Here is a 23,654-nt window from a genome sequence, read left to right on the forward strand (position 1 = left end):
TAGGTTAAAAATTTTTAATTCACATTCATTTTTAATAGATTTATTAGTTTGTTAACTTTAGATAGTAATTTCCGCACTCTATTTTTCTCCACATGCAATAAGCAATTCTTATTGTATTAGACCAAAGTCTCGCGAACTGATCTTTTACAACACTTCTTCCATCAATTAGATGCTTTTATAGCATCTCGGCCAATGGCGGATCCAAGATTCAAACATTGGGGGGTCCCAATGTTAAAGATCTTAAGTTTTTTTAATAGATTGCAAAATTATTCACTGAGGCATTTTGTTGAACACTTAGTGAGCTTGTTATTGTCAGCCAAACCATGTTGCTCACACATCAGTGACATATGTCGAAGCAATATAATGAGTGATATGGAGAGAACTTGTCAAGTGCTCTCGATGCAACCTGCTGCTAAGATATGCCTAACAGACATTACATCAAACACTTGGTGGGTACAAAAGTGACCCATTTCAAACATTCGAATGTCCTCAAAGGAACTTCATATGTATATTTTCCAGACTCCTGATGGTCTTGGAACCACCTTGGTCCCAATATACACCCGTCACTAATCTTGGCATACCCATTACTTCATATTCACACTTCGATGTTTATGAAGTTTATTTATTTCTACAACTGATATAAATCGTTGTTTTGAAATGATCGTATCACAGATGGAAGCGATCATCAATGGCTGATTCAGATTTTACGTATAAAGCCATATCTTCAGACAGTTCATGCACACAAGGATCTCATTAAACCAAATCCTGCTTCTAATTAATTGATTAACTAAACAAGGATAAAGTTGTATATTCATTAATATCAACCCTCTTGGCCATTGTTTGAGCTGTGGAGTATGAATATACATTTTTAATCAAACCGAAACCTGATTCGTGATCAGCATTGATTTTAGTGATTAATCAGCAGAAATATTTTCAAATATTAGAAAATGTTTTTAAATACAGATTAGCATATATGTGATCTCCTGCTTCACCTTAATTAACGACATTATTTGAAATCCGGAGATACTTCGGAAATTCGAATGGGTTTGAATTTGATTAATTAGTAAAATGCTCCCAAAAGATGTAGGTATATGTCCTTGTCTTGTACCAATCACATCCCCACTTTTGTAGGCTCTTTAGTCTTTACACCTCATATACTGCCATACATGTTACATATTATATGTTAGCAAAATCCCTAAACCAAATCAGTAAACATGAATATCATGTTTGTTTAGTAAAGAGTTAGGTCACTTATATGGGTTTCACAGCTCTAGGAACATGAGCTTTTAAGGGAAGTGATTCCCATTTTTTTAAATAAAAATGGGGATTAGTTGTTAGCTCACACTGCATCGAATTTAACAATCTGAACCATCTACTTTTCAAGTTGCATCTTATAGATCATCTTTACAAAATATTAGCCAAATTCGAAATATTTGAGACATCTAATTAAGTTCAAAGAAATTGACGAACACTTTGTTCTCTAAGAAACTTTGAAATTTCACCATGATAATTTAATGGGCAAACAGTTTTGGATTGAATTGAATTTTTGCAAAAATGATTTATGAATTGAGATTTACAAAATAGGACGATGCAGATTATTAAAGTTTGATACAGAGTGGATTCCACAACTAATTCTCATTTTTTTCATGACTTGGTTCGACAGTCGAACCTTATAATCTCTCTATAAAAGTATGGTGCCATACCCAAGGGTATCCACTCTAAAACACTTTTGAGCCAACTAATAATCGTTATTCCTAGCTTAATAATTACGTTGGCAGCTTGTTTGGAGATGTTTCTATTAAAAAAACGCTTATTCTAAAAGTGCTTTTTGTAATAGACATGTAGGAACTAATAGGTGCTTATCTAAAATGTGCATTTACGACTCATAAATGTTTTAACTTTTCATGACAAACATAATCAAAAACACTTTTAACTGTTATAAAATACTTTTAATCCTTTTAAAAGCAGTATAAAAAAAGTACTAGCAGAGATATTTGCAGGAAAAAAAAAAAACTCAGCATCTAATTAAATCTTTATTTTTTTAGACAATATAAAACCGTGTTTCTTTTCCAAAATCTTACACATGCTAAAAATATATATTCCAACTCCCCAAAAGCTGAATTTTAAGCCAACTTTGATCTGCCAGACATAAGAATTTGATTTGGCATCTAAAATTTCAACTGCAATCACATCCTCATCTTTTTTTATTTTTTTTATTTTTTTGGAACTGTACACGAATTATGCAGCATTGGCTGGATTCAGATCAGTTTTCAAATCATGCATTTATGGATTTATGGCTTGAATATTGTTTAGTATCAAAGTCAACTCTACCAAGTTCTGCTTAAAATATTTTGAAGAAACTTTTGGGATGTCTGATTAGTCTAATTAAAGAACAAGAACATGTCTAGAGAATTTTATTTGGGGAACCTAAACCAGCATATTCCACTCCAATATTCTTAGCTACCCAATTCATGTAGACGTTGATCAGACTAGTTGGCCAAGACAGATTAAAATATCGCTTTGCTAAACCGAAAGAAATTTTTGTAGAAAAACCCATATAAGCAATAGGCATGCGTTTCATCTTTTGGTTAATTAGTCACCATAAACTCTAAGCATGCATTTCACAAACCAATCTCCATGGGCCTAGGTGCATTTTTGCGTCCACATTACGTAACCCTAGAGTTATTAATTAGTGAAAATAACAGAGATAAGACTATGAATTAGGTAATTATCTTTATTGCACGTAAGACGTCGTGAAGCTCAAGGATAAGGCTCAAAAAGCACCTTAAGAAAAAGGCGGTACGTCTCAAGCAATTACTAAATCACTGCTCATAGTAAGACGCTTGTAGCTCAGTTGCTTAAAAAACGTTTACGCTGAGAATCTTGTGTTAGTTCCTTCCATGACCAGCCCAAAAGTGTGCTAAAGGTTTGAGATCATCACATAAGAAGGCCCAAACTAAAGTGTTATGAGCCTTAAATGAGGCCCAAGACACCAAGAACCAAAGCACTACTTTGCTAATATATGTAATGATATGCTTATATAAACCGAGTTACAAATCAGTACAGTAATACAAGTCCCTCAGTTCTTATTCACCAAGTTTCAATTCATCAGCTGACATAGCCAATTAACTCGTACAGAAGAGAAGCCTAAAGTTCTTGCAAGAGCTTAAAACATCGTGTAATAATCGCGCGATGCAGCCTTTCGATAAGGGGTAAATACCCATTATTCTCTCTTTTTTTCTCGACTCCATTTGTTCAACGATGACATTTTTATAGTCTGCAGCCTAAGAATTCACTTACACAAGCATTTTACTAAATCCGCTACTACAACGACATTAAGTAGCTTCGATTACTATATTATCATCTGATTCGTTATTAACTCGTCACTAACCCATGGTGTAAGAAGGGGTTGGCAAGTTGATTACAGTGGTCTTGATCTTGGTCATCATGTTGATGCTGTTGGTGATTCCTTGTGAACCAATTCCACTGTCCTTTATGCCCTGTCAAATGAGCAATTCATAAAAATCGTCAACATGACGGTCTTGGAATGAGATTCTAAGGAGAATCAGAGGACAAAACAAACTACTGTGCAGAAGGAGAAAAAAGAGTGCGGAAATCATCTCCCAAACTAGTTTTCCGAACTTTTAAACGTTTACCTGGAACGGAAAATGATCTGGTCCACGAGCAGGTGCGGAGTTTATTTGAACAGTTCCCGTCTCCATTGCATCACCAATCAACATGGCCTTGTTGATGTCCTTTGTGAACACACAGCCCTGCATTTTTACACATGGGTCAATATTTTATGAGGTGAAGCAAGCATGAAATGGTGAATTCCGAAGAAAATCAACGTTACCTGGAGTCCGAAGTTACTGGCATTGCAATGGTGGATTCCTTCTTCTACCGTAGTAATCCTAATAACGGGCAAAACTGGACCGAATGGCTCTTCCCATGCAATTCTCATGTCCGGCCTGACATTATCTAACAACAAAGGCCAGATAAGGTTGCCGTCTCTCTTGTACTCTTGGCAAAATGTTGCTCCTTTCTGTTTTGCATCCACAACCAAACCTTCAATAAAATTCGCAGATGATTCTGAAACAACGGGAGTGATGTCACTGTTATCCTCTGGTGGACCAACAGTTAATTTCGCCACTCGTGCATTCACTTTCGCAACCAGGGCATCAGCAACGGATTCCATCACCAAGACAACCTTAACAGCAGTACATCTTTGACCGCTGTTACAAATGTGCGTTGTCAAGCGAGCATGAAAAAAATATTGTTAGTCAAGTACTATGGATTGCAGCAGAAAGAGTGAGACTAACACAATTAATTTCTTCACCTGTAAGAAAAGCCTCCCTTTATTATGTTTGCCGCGACCAAATCTAGGTCGGCATCTTCAAGCACAATGCATGCATCTTTTCCTCCCAATTCCATCTGAAGAGGGATCATGCCTGCCTTTTTCGAAATTGCAATGCCGGTGTCACCACCAGTGAAGCTGAGAAACCGGGATTCATCAATGAGTAACGATAGATAAGGAAAGGGAGCCTATTGTAGCATCGAAGAAATACAATCTGGGATTACCTAATGCAGTTCACTCCAGGATGCATGGTAAGGAAGTCGCCGATCTCAGATCCTTTCCCAGTGACACAGCTAATAAGGCCTTTGGGAAATCCAGCCAAGTGGAAGCAATGCACCATATGAAGGCAAGAAACAGCACCCTACAAGGAAACACGTACAAATTAGTCTTCCACAGACTTAAAGAGATCATCAAACATAAATCTTTTATCAAGTGTTTTTGAAAGAATTTTGTAATGCAGTTCTGTCATTCAAAATACATTTGCACGAATTTACGCAGTGGCACTGATTTACTGAGAAGTTGAACTCAGGTCAGTAAAAAGGATGTGCAGAATCAAACAGCAGGGGAATTACTGAGTCTCGAACACAATGTCTTAATATCTAGTAAGAACTGCTGGACCAGTGTATAATTTTGAAGATTGGTAATACCTGAGTTGGGGGCTTGAGCACAAGGGCGTTTCCAGCGATCAGCGCAGGAGCAATTTTTGAGACAGCAAGGTTGACAGGATAGTTAAATGGTGGAATGGCTAGAACCACGCCGAGTGGAATCTGCAATCATATTGCAGTTGCATTCAATCAAACTGCTCACAAGTAAGGATAATCGTAATGGAATCAACGTAATCACAAAGTAAATGCTGTGTTATTGAAAAGAAGCAAAGTATTACATTTGTCTGGTAACTTAAGTTGGAAGAATTTATGACAAACATGACCAAAGAAATTTAAAGAAAGTATTGGCAACTGCTGAGAATGAAATCAGATAATATAAATATAATTGCGAAAACTCATCAGTCGAGTAGAAAGGTAAACTAAAACTAAAATGTACTCGAAAAATAAAAATACCTTGGAAGTTAAGCAATATTTTGTTCTGTCATTTCCCGGGAAACTATCAGACACCAAGAACTTCCCCTCTCCGAGAATCCTAACCCCTTCTTCGGCACAGTAAGACACCAAATCTCCAGACCTCACAACCTTCACAGAACCCAAACTTTCCATATCAATTTCCAGTTCAAATATATAAATCAAACATGAACATATAACAAAAACGATTTTTCACATGTAATCTCTTGATAACGTTACACTTGAAGGGAAAAACCTTCAAACTCGATGCTTTAGAAAAACAACTTGCTGACTTATTAACGAATTCATCTAAGAAATTTCGCAACTAAAAACAAATCAAAACACGACAAGCGTTTATGTATGAACTTATAGTTGTCAGTGTGTTTTTTTTTAATTTAGTAAGAAGACAGTGAACAAGTTATAGACCTCTGTGATAGCATCTTTAGCAGGTTTAGCAATTTCTTTAACCAGTGACTCTCCAATTGGAGCTTTGTGTTCTTTGAGGATAGAAGCAGCCCTGTGAAGGAGCTCGGCCCGCTTCCAAAGCGGGGTCTTAGCCCACGCCTTCTGCGCTATTTTCGCCGTCTCCATGACCTTGTTCACCTCTTCCTGTGTACAAGCTGCCACAGCCGAACAAAGGGCAGTCGTTAACATCACACTCGCGCATATACAGAGAAATTTGTAAAATATTCAATTTGAAGCGCACATAAAATTGTAAAACATTCAGTTTGAAGTGCATATAACTAAAATTAAAGCGCGAAAAAACCTCTACCCAATTGAAAACCATGAAAGAAGATGACCATTACCTTGAACCTTGTACTGAACCTTTCTTGTGGTAGGGTTGATGATGGGAACAAGTTTACCAGAAGATGATTTCTTCCACTCCCCATCACCATAATACTTGTATGCTTCTCCATCAAGAATCTCTGCGAACAATCCACTCCCAGCCATCACTCTTTTCTCAAAGATTCAAACACCAAATCTCCTAAAAAACCCAGAAATCCAACACGATTTCTTCCTCCAAGCTATAAAAAAAGCTTGAGAGAATCTAACAAGACCACTCTGTTTTTATGAAAAGATGAGGAGTGAGAAGTGAGTGTGTGGTGATAGGGAGTTCGGTGTTTTATGGGTTGTGGTTTGGTGGGGTTTTATACAGGGGAAGGTGTGCCACGCTTTGTCCTGTGAGTTGGGAGAGAGCTTGGTTAGGTGGTTTTTTTATTAAGTTTGACGAAGTAAGCTATTTACTGCTCTGCAATTTTTGGTTCTCTTTCTTCTATGGCGGGCGGCTCTCTGTTTTTTTGTTGCAGACAGTAAAAAGTTATACTCGAATATTCGAGAATTAGTTAGCTTTGTGCTGTCCTCGGCTTTTAATTTTTGTTGTGTTTTTTGGGCCACATAATTTTTTTTTTCTATCTGAATTATTTGTACTAATATTTTTTTTTTTTTTGGAAGAGAAACGATAGCATTTATTTGTACTAATATTGGTTGGTGTACATACATGCTATTTTTCACTCACTTTCCTTGAATAATTGAACCTTTTTTATAATTTTATTGACACGTGACATAAATTTGACGATCATGCCAACAAATAAGTGGGAGCTACACTTGTAAAATCATTAATTAACTGTTAAATTGATGAATTTTTTAACCTATGATATTATAATGTTTTATAAATAACATATTGAGTTGTTGTTGAACTCAAATTTAACAGTGCAAATTATAATTTACCCATAAATTTATTATCTATCTATTTTGAACTTGTGAACTGATATTATTTTACGTAACAATAATATTCAACTTATTGTATAATAATTTTCAATTTTAGAAGTCACCATTTATTGCCTAAAGTGCGATTTAATTAAAAATGTTTGGCAACTACCAGTTACCATCTTACTTGTAACACAAAGTTAAAATGGGGTGTTTTGAACTTGTAGTTAAGTTTGTACTTTAAAAGTAGGTTGATGTTATTGATATTGTGATACATCTACCGTAGGGTTGTTGATATTTGACTTATGTAGTTGTCAATAAACTTGAACCTTAATGGAGAAAGATTTTAAATTAGAATTTATACAGTTGTGTAAAGAAAACGAAAGAGAAGTGTGAGCTGTTGCATCTACTAGTCCTGCATGAAGTTTTTAAACATATATATATATATATATATATATATATATATATATATAATCAATTTCAAAATATGCGAAATGTGCGTGAATGCAGGAGTGGTGTATATATAGATCTATATATACGTACACTATGCATATATATATATATATATATATATATATATATATGTACACTATGCATATTATATGAAAATGATTAGGACCTTCAAGCCTTACCTGAATAAGAATTGGTTTTGCATGAGCGAATTCGAAGAACACTGCGGTTAGGCAAATAAGACGAAGTAGGTACACCACGTTTGCCGCCTACCTATATTGAAAGTGATACGGTTAATTTAAAAAATTCATGCAAGGAAAAACTAAAAACGAAAACCGAAAACAAATCAATATGAAGAAAATTGCAGAACAATAATTAACAAATTAAACTGCATTGTGCATTCATGAACAAAGGCACTCCTTTCGTCTGCTATATAATTAATCTATGATTAGAGGAGGAGCTGATTAATTAAACAAAACCAGAAAGAGATAAGTAGAGAGAGAGAGAGAGTATAAGGAGTGAAACCTGCTGAAAGCTGAGTTTAACGACGCCATTCGTATCAGCTAAAACTTGAAAACTGGAGAAAAGTTGAGCCATTCTTTTTCTTCGAGCTAATTCTAGAACAAATTAAAAATAAAAAAAATAAAAATAAACTAATATTTGTCTAATAAGAGATTAGTTCTGAATGGCCACATTACATATATATAAGTAGGTGATTAAAAAATAAACTTGTAAGATGTTACGAGTTTTACGGAGAGATTAGTTTGGCTTTAGTCGATAACACCGACTACCTGTTATTAAGGAGGATCGATAATCACAATGTTAATTCTGTCCTGCGAGGGAGGGCGGCTTGACATCGCATGGCAAATTTGGCATCATCGATGCTTCATGCATGTTTTCAACGTGTTCTGCAATTGGGATCATCTCTCCCACGAATCTTTCTGCAGACTCCAACCTTAAACTACAACTACATGTATATACAGCTTCTTATGTTTAAAGTATGCATGGGATCTTAAATATGTATAAAATTAAGGGTTCTTTAGATATAGATCCATGTAACTCTTATTTCCTATATAAAAACCCACATAATTATAAACATTCAAATAAAACCCAAATTTAAAAGTGATTGCCATGTAGGAAAGTAATTGACCTATTAATACAAAATATTTACAACTTGTACCACAACATTCAAAATAAATCAATAAATATTATTACTCACCTTAGTTACAATGAACAAATAATTTATTGCATATTATTACCCCTAACACACACACACACACATATATATATGTTCAAATGCATCTAGTACTACCACAAGCTCTATATATATACGTATGTATGTACAATACTACATATATGATCAAACATATTATACTAATTAATCTACCCATATGTAAATTTATGATGAGCAAATAACATATATTTTGTAGGTATATTATTTTGTATGTATCATCATATATATTGGGCACATTTTATTATTATATGTACAAAATAATAAGTAAAATAGTATTGAATAAAATAATAATATTTTTTATGTAGGTACATTATTTTGCATACATTTGGTTTGCTTTATTATGTAGGTAAATTATTTTGCATGTTTTTTACATATAGTGGGGAAATTATTTTGCTTTTTTTAAGCAATCTAACATTTTAAAATTTGAATAGTAGGTGCACTGAATCAAATAACATTTTTTGTAGGTAAATTATTTTGCATGAATTTTTACGTATACCAGACATTTTTATTTTTATTTTTATTTTGTTATATATATGTGTGTGAAATAATTTACCTACATTTATATGTAAAATATAATTTGTTGACTTAACTAAGCATGTATTATTACATATATTAAGCATGTTTTGTTGTTATTATATATTAGGCAATCAATTTATTATTTATTGTTTTCGTAAAATCATTAATTCTCCCTTACAATCTATATGGAACTAATTGTGTACATCAAACATTCAAATAGGGGTATTTTGGGCATCAAAATTTTTTAAATGTGTAAAGTCATATAGAATTAATGAATTTGCTGATGTGGAATCTAGTTAATGGGTTTTATTTGAGTAAAAAACTTATGACGGGTTTTATGTGGAGAAAATTAAATTTTGGGGGCTAAGGTCATATTTTCAGTAAAATTAATCTAACAACGTTAACCCGCGATCGAGTCTAATACTTAACGTAAAATAGATTAACAAGTTTAATAAGAATTTGCAGGCGGCTGTTAGGTCCAGGAGGTTTTAGGTTCGATTCACCCTCCCTTGCTATCATTTATGTAAAATAATACGTAAATCAGCTCGATCACATCATCTTTGGCAAATGGGTGATGCTAGGAAGACTAAATTTGTAGAATTTTTTTTATAAACTATATGATATAGAAGTTGATGATTGGACTATTACTTAAACGTTGATAAACGTACTTATTTCTATTGGTGACATATTAATTTGGTTTGCAAATTTAGTCTCCCTAGCATTGCCCTTGGTAAATACATTTGTAGCTCACAAATAAACGATGACATTGCAAATATATTGTTCTCAAATTGATGCATACATAGATGACAGAATAGATTGGAATAATAGTCTGACAGACGTAAACCCTAGAAACAACAAATTCAAGTTTTGCAAATTTATGCCCCAAACTCCAAATTCTAGTGTTTATTAGGTCAAAACTGTTTTAAGTTTTGCACATTATTAAGCAACAAAACTCAAGTTTAAAAGCTACAAGCTCCAAATTCTACCGTTTACTAGGTCAAAAGTCCGTTGCAAGTTCTAGGGATATTTTCAAATTTTGTTATCAATCAGGCCGATTGTCTTCATATTATCCAATTAATAACCACGTTTTTATATGTTTCCTGATAGATTTCATACTTTTATATGTACTTGGTTATCGTATGCTATATCTTCTTTACAAGTAGAAAAAAGGGATGTGCTATTCACACATCCTATTTTACTTCTCACACACCCCTTGATTATTTATGTCTGTTAGATCTTATTCAATTCATCCGATCGGACGACAGAAAATTAAAAATGTGTGTGAAAAGTAAAATGGGGTGTCTGAATATCACACCCCTATCTTTTATTTATGGGGCTCCCATTGACTGCTAATTTGCAGTTGGCTAGGGTTTGTGTAACAAATGAGAAATTTTTCAGTATGTCTAGAACACGGGATGATACATCATATATCACTATACAAATGGTGAAATACTTATGTTAAAAAATTAATAACTTAATATAAAAAATTTCCACCACTTATATAATAATACGTGGTATAGCACTCGTGTTCTGGTTCCAATGAAAAATTTATCGTAACAACCAGATTGAGTTCCTTACCCTTGTAGGCTCTCCTTTCCACATGGAAGAATGGGAGGAGTGGTGATTCCAGAAACAGGAGACGATTGGGTTTTGTCAGAAGAGCATGGCCGAAACCGAAACGTTTATCTCGGTTTTAGGCCACACTTCGTTATTTGTTGTGGCAACTTGCAAAAGCAAAGTTCTCTTTCTTCTTCCATTGGATATGTAAAAGCTTGAGCGCCATCTTTCAAGGGATAGGCTTTATAGCAGTACGAGAAATTTTTAGTTGTAACGAGAATACGGATGGCACACCACATGTTTTTATGCAAGTGGTGGAAAATTTTAATTTTTAAGCTATTAACCTTTTAACACATATAACCCACCATTTATATAGGAATATGTGATGTATCATCTTGTGTGACGGTCATATTAAAAAATCTCTCATAGCTATACTGCGAATTTTACATTTATGAACTTTTGGGGTACCCTCTCAAAATCCTTGTCCATAGTTATGTTTGAAAGTGTGGGGTGCTTCTCCAAAAACCGCTTTTCTATGAAATACTTAAATTTTTAAGAAAAATTTCTAACATGTCTCGTCAAAAAACGCTTGATAAGGAAATGATTTTTCAATACGAATGAATTAATCATGAAAAAAACTTATCTCTTTAGAAGAGTTAGAATGATAAGTTTGCTTAATGTGCAATACACCTCTCTACCGTCAAGTCGGACAAAAAATTTTCACTTCTTCCTTTAACATACGTTGAATATGTTGAGTTATCGATTCCAATCTAATCTTAAATACTAGGCCTATATTAAACAATACATAGGCAACAAAAAACTCGAATCTCTCGCTATCGCTTCTCGTCAAAAGTCGCATCTCTAGGCATGATGAGTCATACCAAGAGTTTATGGAACCGATATATACAAGAAGGGTGGTTGAAAGCAAATGTGGTACACAAACAGGCATGCCTGAGAGCCACTAGACTGACCATTCCAGGATATAACATTGCTTTTTATGGACCACAACTAAATTCCATAAATCACAGGGTCTGTTTTCACCTAGATTTGTGGCAGGGATTTAAATATAATTGGGAAGGGGAAACACAAAAACCATGAAGATAACAAACCTGAGGCTCATCAGCTTCTTCATGGTCCACAAAAGAGCGTTGCACTCTAGCATATAATGGCATCTAAGATTTGTTTTCAACCTCAAATAACCCAATCAAGCACGTTTAAGACAACGATAGTTTTTCATTTGAAGAAAAAACAGTTACAAAATTGTAAAATTCTTTCGGGCGTACTGAAATATCATGCTGAAATCAAAATCTTATAACGAAGTTGCAGTATTATATGATTGGGACATACCACTGATATCATAACCAAGCACCTAAAGAACATCAGGCCGAAATCAAAACCTTTATAATTTAATGGGACTTGAGGTGCTCCTGAACAACATGAAGACCTTCCGATTCTTCACCAAAATCCTGCAAAACGAAATAATGCAATAAGACAAGTGAACAAACACCATGCAAGGAATAATCAAATTTGGCATGAATGGAAAATAAGTAGAAAATCTTTTTTTTTGGGACACAACTACAAAAAATAACACCGGAAATGTCGTAAATTCACGCACTCAAATGAGGATTCTAAATACCTTCACAACAACACACGAGCAACCAACCACCTTTCTTGCCTTTCCTTCTGAATCAATCTTGCAAAGCTGTGAGAAGACAGTATAAAATTAACAATATGTTCAAGAAAAAATCCCTAAGTATGGAAATCAAGAAGAGAAAAATTAAGGGAATTGTTATTAGCACTTCTAAAATATCATTTGGCACTCCAAACTTTCTATAATTTAGAAAGAAAAATACGTTTGTGAGGAGTGTAGAATAAGATTTTTGTAGTGCTAATAGCAGATCCCAAAATTAATATGCCAAACTAAAAGATAGAAAACATGGCAGAGTTTGAATATTAGAAACCCTTTAAATACTGTCCCCAGTTTACCCGGCAGCAACATAAGCCATCAATTGAAAGGTAAATTGATGGACAATTTTAGTTTATTGGACAATTAACACAAAACTGATTAAATATGGAGCTACTGAGAAAGTCGAGAAAAGGAGCCGAGAGAAAGATAGTTGAAAACATCGGAACAAACTAAACGATGAACAAATGAAAATAATTACGTTTGAGTAAAACTAACAAAAAACTACTTTATGTCAATTCGTTTTACTTACACCCGCCCATTCTCCAAGGGTTTTAGCACTAGGAATTGACATAAGCTTAACATTATGATCTGCACATAGTGCCTTGACCAGCTTAACATAATCAGCCTGGTCACAGTCCTCAGCTACAACGCAGAGTTGTGCAGCATGCTTCTCAATGACCTTTGCACCCTCGTGCAGTCCACGAGTGAGCCCACCATGAGCCAATGACTTCCTCAGCACAAGTTGCAAGGCTGTCAAAAGGTCCATTGGTTCACCTAGAGCTGCAGCAACTGCAACAGGCTCAACAGGAACAGCAACTTCTTCATCTCTGTACAAGCAATATATTGAAAGTAAGATTCGACATAATGCACCGAATGTATATAAAGAATGTCATTAACTGAGAAAAAATGCTTAAGATAGAGTGTAGAATGCAAGCATATCCGGCCAGTAAAACGCTAAACTAATGGAACAACGAAGAAACAAATTCCAGAGTGAAACCTCAAATCCTAAGGTTACCAAAGAAAAAAGACTCAACCCGACATTCAGCTCACAAAGGCTTCTTATATTTCTTTAATGGGAGAACATACACATACAACATTGAATTCAGAACAAAAGCACCAATCCTCAAAGCCATGACATGCACCCATGGTCGAAACCAAATGGCCCTACAAGCAAATAACCAACTCAGCAGTTCACCGTGCATTCTAAGATTCTAAGCTCCTAAGTTCCTAACCCCATTCCTCTCACAGAACTACTCTAATAGTGTGTCCCCTCAATTTGGTTTGTAACAAAATCTGTTAAAGGCACTTCATTGGTACAAAAGATAAATTGAACTACTACTCAGGACAACAAATCGGGATCACACATTGATCTCTAAAACTAATATGCATCCCTTCTATAACAAATATTCCATATGTAGAGCGAAACACGAGTACAGAGAACCGGAAAATTAAATGTCCACATACCCTGACATTTTTCTGGTCGATTGAAATGAAAAGCCCTGACGACATGAGAAAACAAATGATATGTCAGCAAATTAAAAGCTTCGGTGAAACCAATTACCAGACTTGCAAGCTCAAATACTGAAATCTAAACAAGCTTATACCAATAAAAATCTGCAAAATAAATCATAAAAAATCAAACTTGATGTAAAGTATAGTGTTCAAATGCTCAGACATGAGATTTTAACCTCGAATTCCCAAAGAAACTTTGTAGATTTCGTGAAAACCCAAAGAAACCAAGTTTCAGATTTTACACAAGTCCTAAACCCTAATCATTTTTTGTATTTCCGTTTTTAATTTTGGAATAAAATTCTCATCTGCCACAAACAGCTTCTTAACCGAAATATAATTGCAAAATTTAAATCAGAAGAGAACGGAATTGAACGGAGAGGTAAGCGCTGACCTTGACGGCGGTTGGGAGGTGAAGATCGAAAACCTGCAGGAGAAGGCGAGTGAGACCGGCGGTGGCGCTTATAACTCACATGGAATATACATAAACCCTAAAACACTCGTACAAAATTACTATGTTATCCTTGTCATTTAGGGTTTTATGTTTAGGGTACAACGGTGGGCCGAAGCCCAAACATACCAGTAAATTGCATGGGATGGGCCTTAGCTGTCGTAAATTCACATGCGCATTTAAATTTTGATCTTTCTCCGTCATTTAAAATGCGGTCCAGTGGTTTTTTTTATTTTTATTTATAAATAAAAGGTTTTAAATTCAACCTTGCGGTCTAGTGATTTTCTTTTCATTTATAAGTAAAATATCTTAAATTCAACTTTCGAGAATAGCCCCGCACAAATTCCTCGTTCCTAAGATTGGTCCATTGGTGACCGATAGTCTTTAAACTCAAAACCTCGAATGCAAATAGTCAATTCTCCAAAACCAATGTTTTCCAATTTGGGCATTACGGAGGATACTTTTCTTTTAAAGCATCGCCCATCGAAACAATTGAATCATCTACACCGGCGATGATCCATTTTCAATTTGATAGGGCAAAGCTACTATCGGGTGATACACAACGTGCTACTGAAATAACCGATAGCATGATCAACGAGTAATAAAAACGCAAATCTAATAACAAAACCACACGGAAAATTTCATCATTTAAGAACAGGGGTAAAAGACCGAAAAAAATACCGAATGTTTCGATAATCAGAAAGGATAGTTACTCAATTCCACTTCTACAAGTTTGGGACCTAATGAGCATCAAACCCAAATCAACATGGGGCAGACTCTTTTCAAATTTAATGGGACTTAATGTGCTCCTGAACAACATGGAGGCCTTCCGATTCCTCGCCAAAATCCTGCAGAACAAACGCGATAAGGTAAGTAAACAAACAGAATACAAGGCATAATCAAATTGGTGGTCCTAAGAGCATGCACTCAATTGAATGCTATGAATACCTTCACAACGACGCAAGAGCAACCAACAACCTTTCTTGCCTTTCCTTCGGAATCAATCTTGCAAAGCTGCGAGAAGACAGTACAAAATTAACAATAAGTAGAAGGCAAAATCCAAACAAACTATATGTCTAACACATGAAAATAGTTACTCTGAGGCAAGAACTAAAACAAACAAAACTTCTATAAGTCAATTCATTTTCACTTACACCAGCCCATTCTCCAAGAGTTTTCGCACTAGGAATTGACATTAATTTGACATTATGATCAGCGCATAGAGCCTTAACAAGCTTAACATAATCAGCCTGGTCACAGTCCTCAGCTACAACACAGAGCTGTGCAGCGTGCTTCTCGATGACCTTTGCACCTTCGTGGAGTCCACGAGTGAGCCCACCATGAGCCAATGACTTCCTCAGCACAAGTTGCAGTGCGGTCAGAAGGTCCATGGGTTCACCTAGAGCTGCAGCAGCAGCAACAGGCTCAGCAATAGGAACAGCGACATCTTCTTCTCTGTACAATCAATAAAACGGAGTACCATTAGGCACGCTGCCATACCACACATTACACACCAAAAACATACCAAGTTTATCAAACTGAGAAATAAAAGACGCGTCGTTTGACCAAAAAAAAAGGGAAAAAGAAATAGAGAACGCATATGATAGACTGCCATATCCCACTATCGGACAGACCAGTAAGTGAAAACAAGTACGGAGTAGAAATACAAATGTAGAACAAGAGCACCAATCCTTGTATCAGAAACACAAAAGCTAAAACATACAATTAAATTAAGCTTTCACACACTCATCGACGACGTTCCCACAGTTGAAACAGAAAGGCTCCTATAGGCATTTCGCACTCTGAAAATCTGGATACCTAACCCCTCTCTTGCATAACTAGACTAATACCGGGTGCCATCATTTCGATATGTAACAAATTGGAGAACAGAAATGCACCAGTACAAAAGATAAATCTACACTACTGCTCGGGCCAAGTAATCAATGTCAAACTTGATCTCTAAAAAAACATATATATCCTCCCTTATCATAAGCATTTCACATGTACAGCGGAAAAACGAGTATATAGAATCAGAAATACAATTGTCTACATACCCTGACATTTTTCGGGGCCGGTTGAAATTACAAACCCTGGTAACACGAAATTAACAAAAAGGATGTCAGCCAGATAAAATATTTCAGTGAAATATACAATTACCAGACTTGCAAGCTCCACTACTGAAATCTAAAAAAAATAAAAAATAAAATACCTGCAAAACAATATAACCCTTCTGTCTAGTGCTAAAATTCTCAGATATTAAGATGTTACTTCGAATTTTGGGAAAAATTCAGTAGCTTTCATGATAAACACACTGAAATCAAATTGCCCATCAAATTTTCAGATTTTTAATTTCAATTTTGGATTAAATTTTTGTCAGCGGCCAAACAGAACTTGTATTGGGAAATATAGTTGTCAAATTTAAACAAGGAGAAAATGTGATCGGAAGCAGAGAGAGGTAATGGCTAACCTTTGAAGATGATTGCGGCGAGGTAAAGATCTGAGAGCTGCACTTGCAAGATAAATGAATGGGGAGACGACGGCGGGAGGCCTTATATGTTGCAACTTACATGAACCCTAAACCCATCACTGGGTAATTACTATACTGCCCTTTTTCTCATTTTTCCTTTTAATTGTGTATTTAAACTTGGCATGACCACTAGTGTTCTGGTCTAATAGTGTTTATTTTAATGTGTGCAAGAGATATTATATTTGATTTTTATGAACGACAAGTTTAATAAAATATTATCTTTTTAGTAAGAAATATTGTTGTACAAAAATAAATATATATATTTTTCTTTCCTTTATTGACCGATGTTTAGAATACAAATATGAACTTGGGTATAAGAAGGCGGGTACATCACTTGGACTAATTTGCTTAATTCACATTTGTAATACACGGTAGCTTTTATGTTATTTTCAAATGAGAATCTTGAATTATATTGTTAGTCGAATACTGCAAGTTTTTAGAAGTTGGTCAGAGATTGCAAAAAATGTGTCTACATGTATATGCGACGTAGAGCGAGGATAAACAAACTCGAAATCTTGAGCGCAAAGATGATGCACCTAAATCATTATTATCAAAGATTATATTTGTTGATTCGGTCAGATTTAAATGTGTTGATTAGGAAGAAAAACTTGGTTTTGTTGAAATTGATTGTTACTGCCTACTAATAGACAAAGTGAAATATGCTTATGTCCACTATTGAATCGAAAGCCACTTTGTATCCTTAATATTTTAAAAAATTAGTTAATAGAGATAATCAATAATTCAACTAAGCATGTTACACCGTCGTTGAATCATTTTCACTTGAAAAAATGAGGTTACGAAATTGTATATTTCATGGGGTAATCCTCAACGTTCTGCTAGAATAACCGATAGCATGCTCAAGGAGTAATCGAACCCAAACCAAAATGGGGCCGAATATTTTATAATTAATGGGACTTTATGTGCTTGTTTGTATCCCCTTCCATCGTTTTCTTTCTGTTTGTGCCTGTTTGGTGTTCGCCATTCGTTGGCTCTCCCGCTGTTTTCGGCTTCGGCCTTGGTTTTCTTCCAAAAAAAATAAAAAAAAGGACTTTATGTGCTCCTGAACAACATGAAGTCCTTCCATCTTCACCAAAACCCTGCAAACAAAACACAATAAGGTATGTACACAAATAACAAAACTTCCCTATGATGTATTGCCACAATTCAACGTACCTTCACAAAGAGCAACCAACAACCTTTCTTGCCTGCGAGGGCTTGGAATGAAGTTAATTATAGTGTCTCAGCTGCAAAACTTGTAGAGGTTTGTCCACCGCATCAAATGAATATTTATTCGATTTTGCTCTCTGAATTTTTAATTTTATTTCAAACCTCATATATTCTCAATTCATGCCATTATTTCTTGGCTTTAGTTTCCTCGTGTGCGTTAATACAAGTTACTACTCATAAAATTGTAATAAATTTAACATATCAAAAGATATTGACAAGAATTGAGAGTCTAATGAGACTCGAGTAGAACTTACACCACGATCTTTCCCCTACTTGGTCCCTCGGCACGGTTGAGATCCGTAGTGCATCATGAGCACAAGCAAAGGGGGAATTGAGCATCTCATCGGAGAGCAAAGTGGAACGAGGTTCACAACTCATGGGACATTGTTGAAATGAAATTTAAAGAAGGGCAAAAATAGCAAAGGGTAATGGAAATGAAAAAGTAGAGGAGAAAACAGGTTAAAAATTAAAAGTGAAAATAGCTCCGATGTTGAAAATAATAGTGGGTAATATATGCCCACGTAGAAACTGAAAACATTGGGTAGATGTTCAATGCCCATAAAAATCAATCTTGACTTAGGAGATGAAAGAAGATCATATTGTTAAAGATGTATGCTTGGAGTTGCTTTATAAATCGAGCACTCTGTAATGCTTTCAGATATACAGAGAGAATCACAGTAGAGAGAGAGAGGAAAGAAGAGGAAGAGAGAAAAGAGAGGAAGAAGAGTTATTTTTGTACTCTTATTTTTCAGATTATATTAAAGCATCAATGTTGCCCCGAGGATGTACTATAGTCACACTGACTATAGAGGAACCTCATAAATTTTGTATCTTGTTTATTTATTCCACTGCACCCACCATCAATTTTACAACATCCGACAAATTATGTATCTATTAAGAACCCACCACATGATGGATTACACTCATTTCGCCTAAATGATGTTAAAACATAAGAGAACTTTAACAAAAAGCTTATATACTGTTTATTTTAATAAAAAACCACATTTTTACACTAAAAAGTCAATCCTAATACTATTCACTTTACCCCTTTATTTTGTCATTATCCTTAAAACTTAAAGTTTTCAAGTCATTTTCATTATTTTCCTTAAAAAGAATTCATTTTATTTTGAAAACTTTAACGAAAAACTTTTATTATTGTATTTTAATGAAAATATTTTCACATTAAAACATTAATGATAATACTATTCATTTTATCTTCCATTTTATCCTTAAAACTTAAAATTTTCAAAATCTCGTTCCCTTTTCATCTTTAGCTTTCCATCCCCTTCCTCTAAAAAAAAAAAAAATCCCATCTTTCTTTTCCATCAAAACCCTTGTTTTTCCGCACCCCCCAAACCCCCAATTTTCCTGAAAATCCCCTTCCCCAGGCCACCCATCTTGTTGCCCGCCCGTCCCGACGCCGACCCGTCATTCTCAATCCGAAAACTGGAAGAGAATTCCATGGTTGTTGATTCTTGAGGTGAGTTATCGTACCTTTGATTTTTCGTATTGATTTCTAGGTTTTGGATGATTGGATACATGGGTTTTGATAAAGTACGAATTTTGAGATGTTTGTTGTTCTTGTTTCCTGATATGGGTTGTGGGTTTCTTGATCTTGCAGATTTTATGGTTTTTGCTCTTTTGGGTCTCGTTATTTGCTTCGATTTGTGTTGTTATTGCCCGAATAATCCAAGATCACGATGCATCCCAAACTTCAAAATTTCCAAATCTTCCTGCAATCTCCCGATCTCCAAATCCCAATTCAAACCCTAACCCTATCCCCAATTCAGACCCCAACTCTCCGGCACCTCAAGCTCTCAGTTTTCTCCCATGTCCTACCATCGCTTTACTTCACCCTCAATGGTAAGCCCCTAAACGATTCCACTCCGCTTTTCGATTCCCAAATTACCCCTCTTTCTACTCTGATTTTACGAATTAGAGCGCTTGGCGGTGGCGGCGATGGCGGCGCGACAGGAGCGGAGTCTCGCGACTGCTATCTCAAGATGTACGCGGAGAAGAAGCCCGATAAGGTTGACCCGAACGAGCAGAGGCTTTCGAAGTGGCTCAATTGTGCGCTGTCGAACGAGCCATTGAAGGAGCCGTGCGTGATGGATTTTCTGGGGAACGTGTTTAACAAGGAAGCTCTTGTGGAGGCGTTGTTGGGGAAGAAGGTGCCCAAGGCGTTTGGGCATATAAAGGGGTTGAAGGATATGATAAGTATTCATCTTACCCCAATCACCGGGGCTGAATTCAATCGCCAATCCGTTGCCGGGCCACGGTTTCAGTGTCCCATTACAGGGGTCGAGTTCAACGGTAAGTGTAAGTTTGTGGGATTAAGAACTTGTGGGCATGTGTTGAGTTCAAAGGCTTTGAAGGAGATAAAGTCGTCAACTTGCCTTGTTTGCCATGCGGGATTTTCGGAGGCGGATAAGATTGTGATTAATGGGAATGAAGAGGAAGTTGCGGCGTTGAGGGAGAGGATGGAGGCCGAGAAGGCGAAAGGGAGAGTGAAGAAGGTGAAGAAGACGAAAAACTGGAATGCTGGTGTGAATGGCGAGGAGGGTGTGGATTTGGAGGCCTCACGGTTGAGTGGTACCAAGCATGGTATTGATGCTAGGGCTGTGGAGAAGGCTTCAACAAAGTTAGAGGTAAATGTGAAGGTTGTGAATGGTGGGGCTGATGTGAAGGGTGCGAATAATGGTGGGGCGAAGAGGTTCAAGGCGGTGGATATTGCCCCTGCTAATGCTACTAAGGAAGTGTATGCGTCCATCTTCACGTCATCAAGGAAGAAGGATTTCAAGGAAACATTTTCTTGCAGATCTCTCCCACTTGGTAGAAACTGATTGATGGTAAGGTCTAAGAGAAAGTAATACTGTCTTGTAATGTGAGCAAACATATCATTCATTGTTCTGTTGTAATTGAAGTTCATCTTTAATAGGACACTTTGACTTGTTCTTGTCGCTTGTTTAGCAAGCATTATTCCTTGGTGTACAATAATGTTTGTAAAGATGGTGATTTCGATGTTGCTACTTCAACTAAACAAGCTTTACTTTGCAGCAAGATCACTAGTAGGCAGAATCAGAAATTTGGTAATGGTTCAAAAACTGTACAGTTACTGAACATCAAAGTTCATACTTCACATTGACACTTTTCGGGACCTTTGTTCTTATATTGGTAGGATTCCGATACTGGTAGGATCTTGCTATGCTTTTGTTATTCATGTAGTAATTTGTATGAACATCAAGGTTCATAATTCGGTGCCGCGGCAGTTTTTGTAAACGAAGCATTTAGAACTTGAAGATTTCCTGAGCTGTTTCACACCACACCATTTTGCACCCTTGCTTCCCTTAGGAAAAAGCAATCAATTGTTGGCTACTTGGGCTGTTGGAACGTGGGAGCCTGAGAGGAGCTTGGAATGAGGTTAATTATAGTGTCTCAGCTGCAAAACTTGTAGCGGTCTGTCTATCGCATTAAGTGAACATTCATTTGACCTTGCCTTCTGAATTTGTAATTTTATTTCAAACCTCATATACTCTCAATCTATGCCACTATCCCTTGGCTTTAGTTTCCTCGTGTGCGTTAATACAAGTTACTACTCCTAAAACTGTAATGAATTTAACAGATTGAAAGACATTGACACGAATTGAAAGTTTAATGAGACTCGAGTAGAACCTACACCACGATCTTTCCCCTAGTTGGTCCCTCAGCACCGTTGAGATCCGTAGTGCATCATGAGCACAAGCAAAGGGGCGATTGAGCATCTCATCGGAGAGCAAAGTGAAAGGAGGTCCACAACTCGTGGGATTTTGTTAAAATGAAATTTAAAGAAGGGCAAAAATAGCAAAGGGGTAGAAATGAAAAAGTAGAGGAGAAAACAGGTTAAAAAATGAAAACTAGAAAAGGCTCCGAGAAATGTTGTGTCTACAAGAATCCACCTCATGATGGATTCCCAGTTCACTGTCACCAACCTCACTAGCTATTCCTTGCTGTTACAATGTAAGCAAGGAAGGCTTGCTCTCATCTCGCCTAAACGACGTTAAAACAAACCATTTTATTTTTAGCTTTCCATCCCCTTCCTCTATAAAAAAAAATCCCATCTTTCTTTTCCATCAAAACCCTCGTTTTTCCGCCCCCCAAACCCCCAATTTCCCCGAGAAAATCATCGATTTCTCGGAGAAAATCCCCCTCCCCCGGCCACCCATCTTTTTGCCCGCCCGTCCCGACGCCGACCCGTCATTCTCAATCCGAAAACGAGAAGAGAATTCCAGAGTTGTTGATTCTTGGGGTGAGTTATCGTACCTTTGATTTCTCGTATTGATTTCTAGGTTTTTGATGATTGGATACATGGGTTTTGATAAAGTATGAATTTTGAGATTTGGGTTGTTCTTGTTTCTTGATATGGGTTGTGGGTTTCTTGGTTTTGCAGATTTTATGGTTTTTGCTCTTTTGGGTCTCGTTATTTGCTTCGATTTGTGTTGTTATTGCCCGAAGAAAATGTCTACTTTTCCAAAAAGCGATTCGATTCACATTAGGGAAGTTTGGAGCGATAATCTTGAGGAGGAGTTTAAATTGATTCGCAGTGTTGTAGAGGAATACCAATATGTAGCGATGGACACAGAGTTTCCCGGTATCGTTTTGAGGCCTGTAGGGACTTTCAAGGACAGTTATGATTATCACTATCAAACCCTTAAGGCCAATGTGGACCTCTTGAAGTTGATACAGTTGGGTCTCACATTTTCTGATGAGAAAGGGAACCTTCCGACCTGTGGAACCGACAAGCACTGTGTGTGGCAATTCAATTTCCGTGACTTCAACCCCAATGAGGATGTGTATGCCAGTGACTCAATAGAATTACTGTCCCAGAGCGGTATGGATTTCGTGAAGAACAATGAGAAGGGTGTTGATGCTAGTAAGTTCACCGAGCTACTAATGACATCCGGAGTTGTGCTTTCTGATAATGTGGTTTGGGTGACATTCCATAGTGGGTATGATTTCGGGTACTTGCTCAAGCTGCTTACAGGCCAAAGCCTCCCGAACACACAGGTTGGGTTCTTTAAAATGATCAAGGTGTATTTTCCTACAGTTTATGATATCAAGCATCTGATGAGGTTCTGCAACAGCCTTCATGGTGGGTTGAACAAACTCGCGGAGCTGTTGGATGTTGAGAGAATTGGCATCTCCCACCAAGCTGGATCGGATAGTTTGCTCACTTGCAGTACATTCATGAAACTGAAAGAGACTTTCTTTGATGGGTCCATTGACAAATATGCTGGTGTTTTATATGGCCTTGGTGTTGAGAATGGACCTACTTCTCCTTGAAAAGAAAAAGAAATATCAATAAAAATAAAAAAGATTTGGTAGACTATATCTCTGTGCATGT

At 36.3% G+C, this 23,654-nt stretch overlaps 5 protein-coding genes across 6 annotated transcripts; 2 read left to right on the top strand and 3 right to left on the bottom strand.

The window, feature by feature from the left end:
* Positions 1-3,021: 3,021 nt before the first annotated feature.
* Positions 3,022-6,739, bottom strand: LOC103399999 (NADP-dependent glyceraldehyde-3-phosphate dehydrogenase-like). Its single transcript, XM_008338679.3, has 9 exons — positions 6,216-6,739; positions 5,836-6,029; positions 5,413-5,541; positions 5,002-5,121; positions 4,579-4,715; positions 4,337-4,492; positions 3,854-4,232; positions 3,657-3,773; positions 3,022-3,500 (listed from the first exon to the last, which is right to left on the bottom strand). Exons 1-9 carry the CDS (start codon positions 6,358-6,360, stop codon positions 3,387-3,389), a joined length of 1,491 nt encoding a protein of 496 aa, XP_008336901.2. The 5' UTR covers positions 6,361-6,739; the 3' UTR covers positions 3,022-3,386.
* A 5,347-nt stretch (positions 6,740-12,086) lies between these two features.
* On the bottom strand, positions 12,087-14,697 carry LOC103400001 (small ribosomal subunit protein eS12-like). Its single transcript, XM_008338681.4, has 5 exons — positions 14,464-14,697; positions 14,025-14,059; positions 13,090-13,387; positions 12,510-12,575; positions 12,087-12,339 (listed from the first exon to the last, which is right to left on the bottom strand). The coding sequence occupies exons 2-5, from the start codon at positions 14,030-14,032 to the stop codon at positions 12,280-12,282; spliced, it is 432 nt and encodes a 143-aa protein (XP_008336903.1). The 5' UTR covers positions 14,033-14,059; positions 14,464-14,697; the 3' UTR covers positions 12,087-12,279.
* A 439-nt stretch (positions 14,698-15,136) lies between these two features.
* Positions 15,137-17,184, bottom strand: LOC103400002 (small ribosomal subunit protein eS12-like). 2 transcript variants are annotated; one of them, XM_008338682.4, is made up of 5 exons: positions 16,988-17,184; positions 16,575-16,610; positions 15,675-15,975; positions 15,469-15,534; positions 15,137-15,368 (listed from the first exon to the last, which is right to left on the bottom strand). In XM_008338682.4, the coding sequence occupies exons 2-5, from the start codon at positions 16,580-16,582 to the stop codon at positions 15,309-15,311; spliced, it is 435 nt and encodes a 144-aa protein (XP_008336904.3). In that variant the 5' UTR covers positions 16,583-16,610; positions 16,988-17,184; the 3' UTR covers positions 15,137-15,308. The 2 variants fall into 2 exon arrangements, with proteins under 2 accessions (XP_008336904.3, XP_017178741.3); XM_017323252.3 differs by having other exon boundaries at positions 16,730-17,042.
* Positions 17,185-19,446: 2,262 nt separating this feature from the next.
* LOC103400003 (uncharacterized) lies at positions 19,447-21,334 on the top strand. The gene is made up of 2 exons (XM_008338683.4): positions 19,447-19,754; positions 19,896-21,334. The coding sequence occupies exon 2, from the start codon at positions 19,975-19,977 to the stop codon at positions 21,115-21,117; it is 1,143 nt and encodes a 380-aa protein (XP_008336905.3). The 5' UTR covers positions 19,447-19,754; positions 19,896-19,974; the 3' UTR covers positions 21,118-21,334.
* A 796-nt stretch (positions 21,335-22,130) lies between these two features.
* On the top strand, positions 22,131-23,639 carry LOC103417958 (probable CCR4-associated factor 1 homolog 7). The gene is made up of 2 exons (XM_008356115.4): positions 22,131-22,559; positions 22,701-23,639. Exon 2 carries the CDS (start codon positions 22,706-22,708, stop codon positions 23,591-23,593), a length of 888 nt encoding a protein of 295 aa, XP_008354337.3. The 5' UTR covers positions 22,131-22,559; positions 22,701-22,705; the 3' UTR covers positions 23,594-23,639.
* The last annotated feature ends 15 nt before the right edge of the window (positions 23,640-23,654 follow it).

This window comes from Malus domestica, chromosome 15 (genome assembly GCF_042453785.1).
Source record: "Malus domestica chromosome 15, GDT2T_hap1".
In the NCBI taxonomy this organism is placed as follows: Eukaryota; Viridiplantae; Streptophyta; class Magnoliopsida; order Rosales; family Rosaceae; genus Malus; species Malus domestica.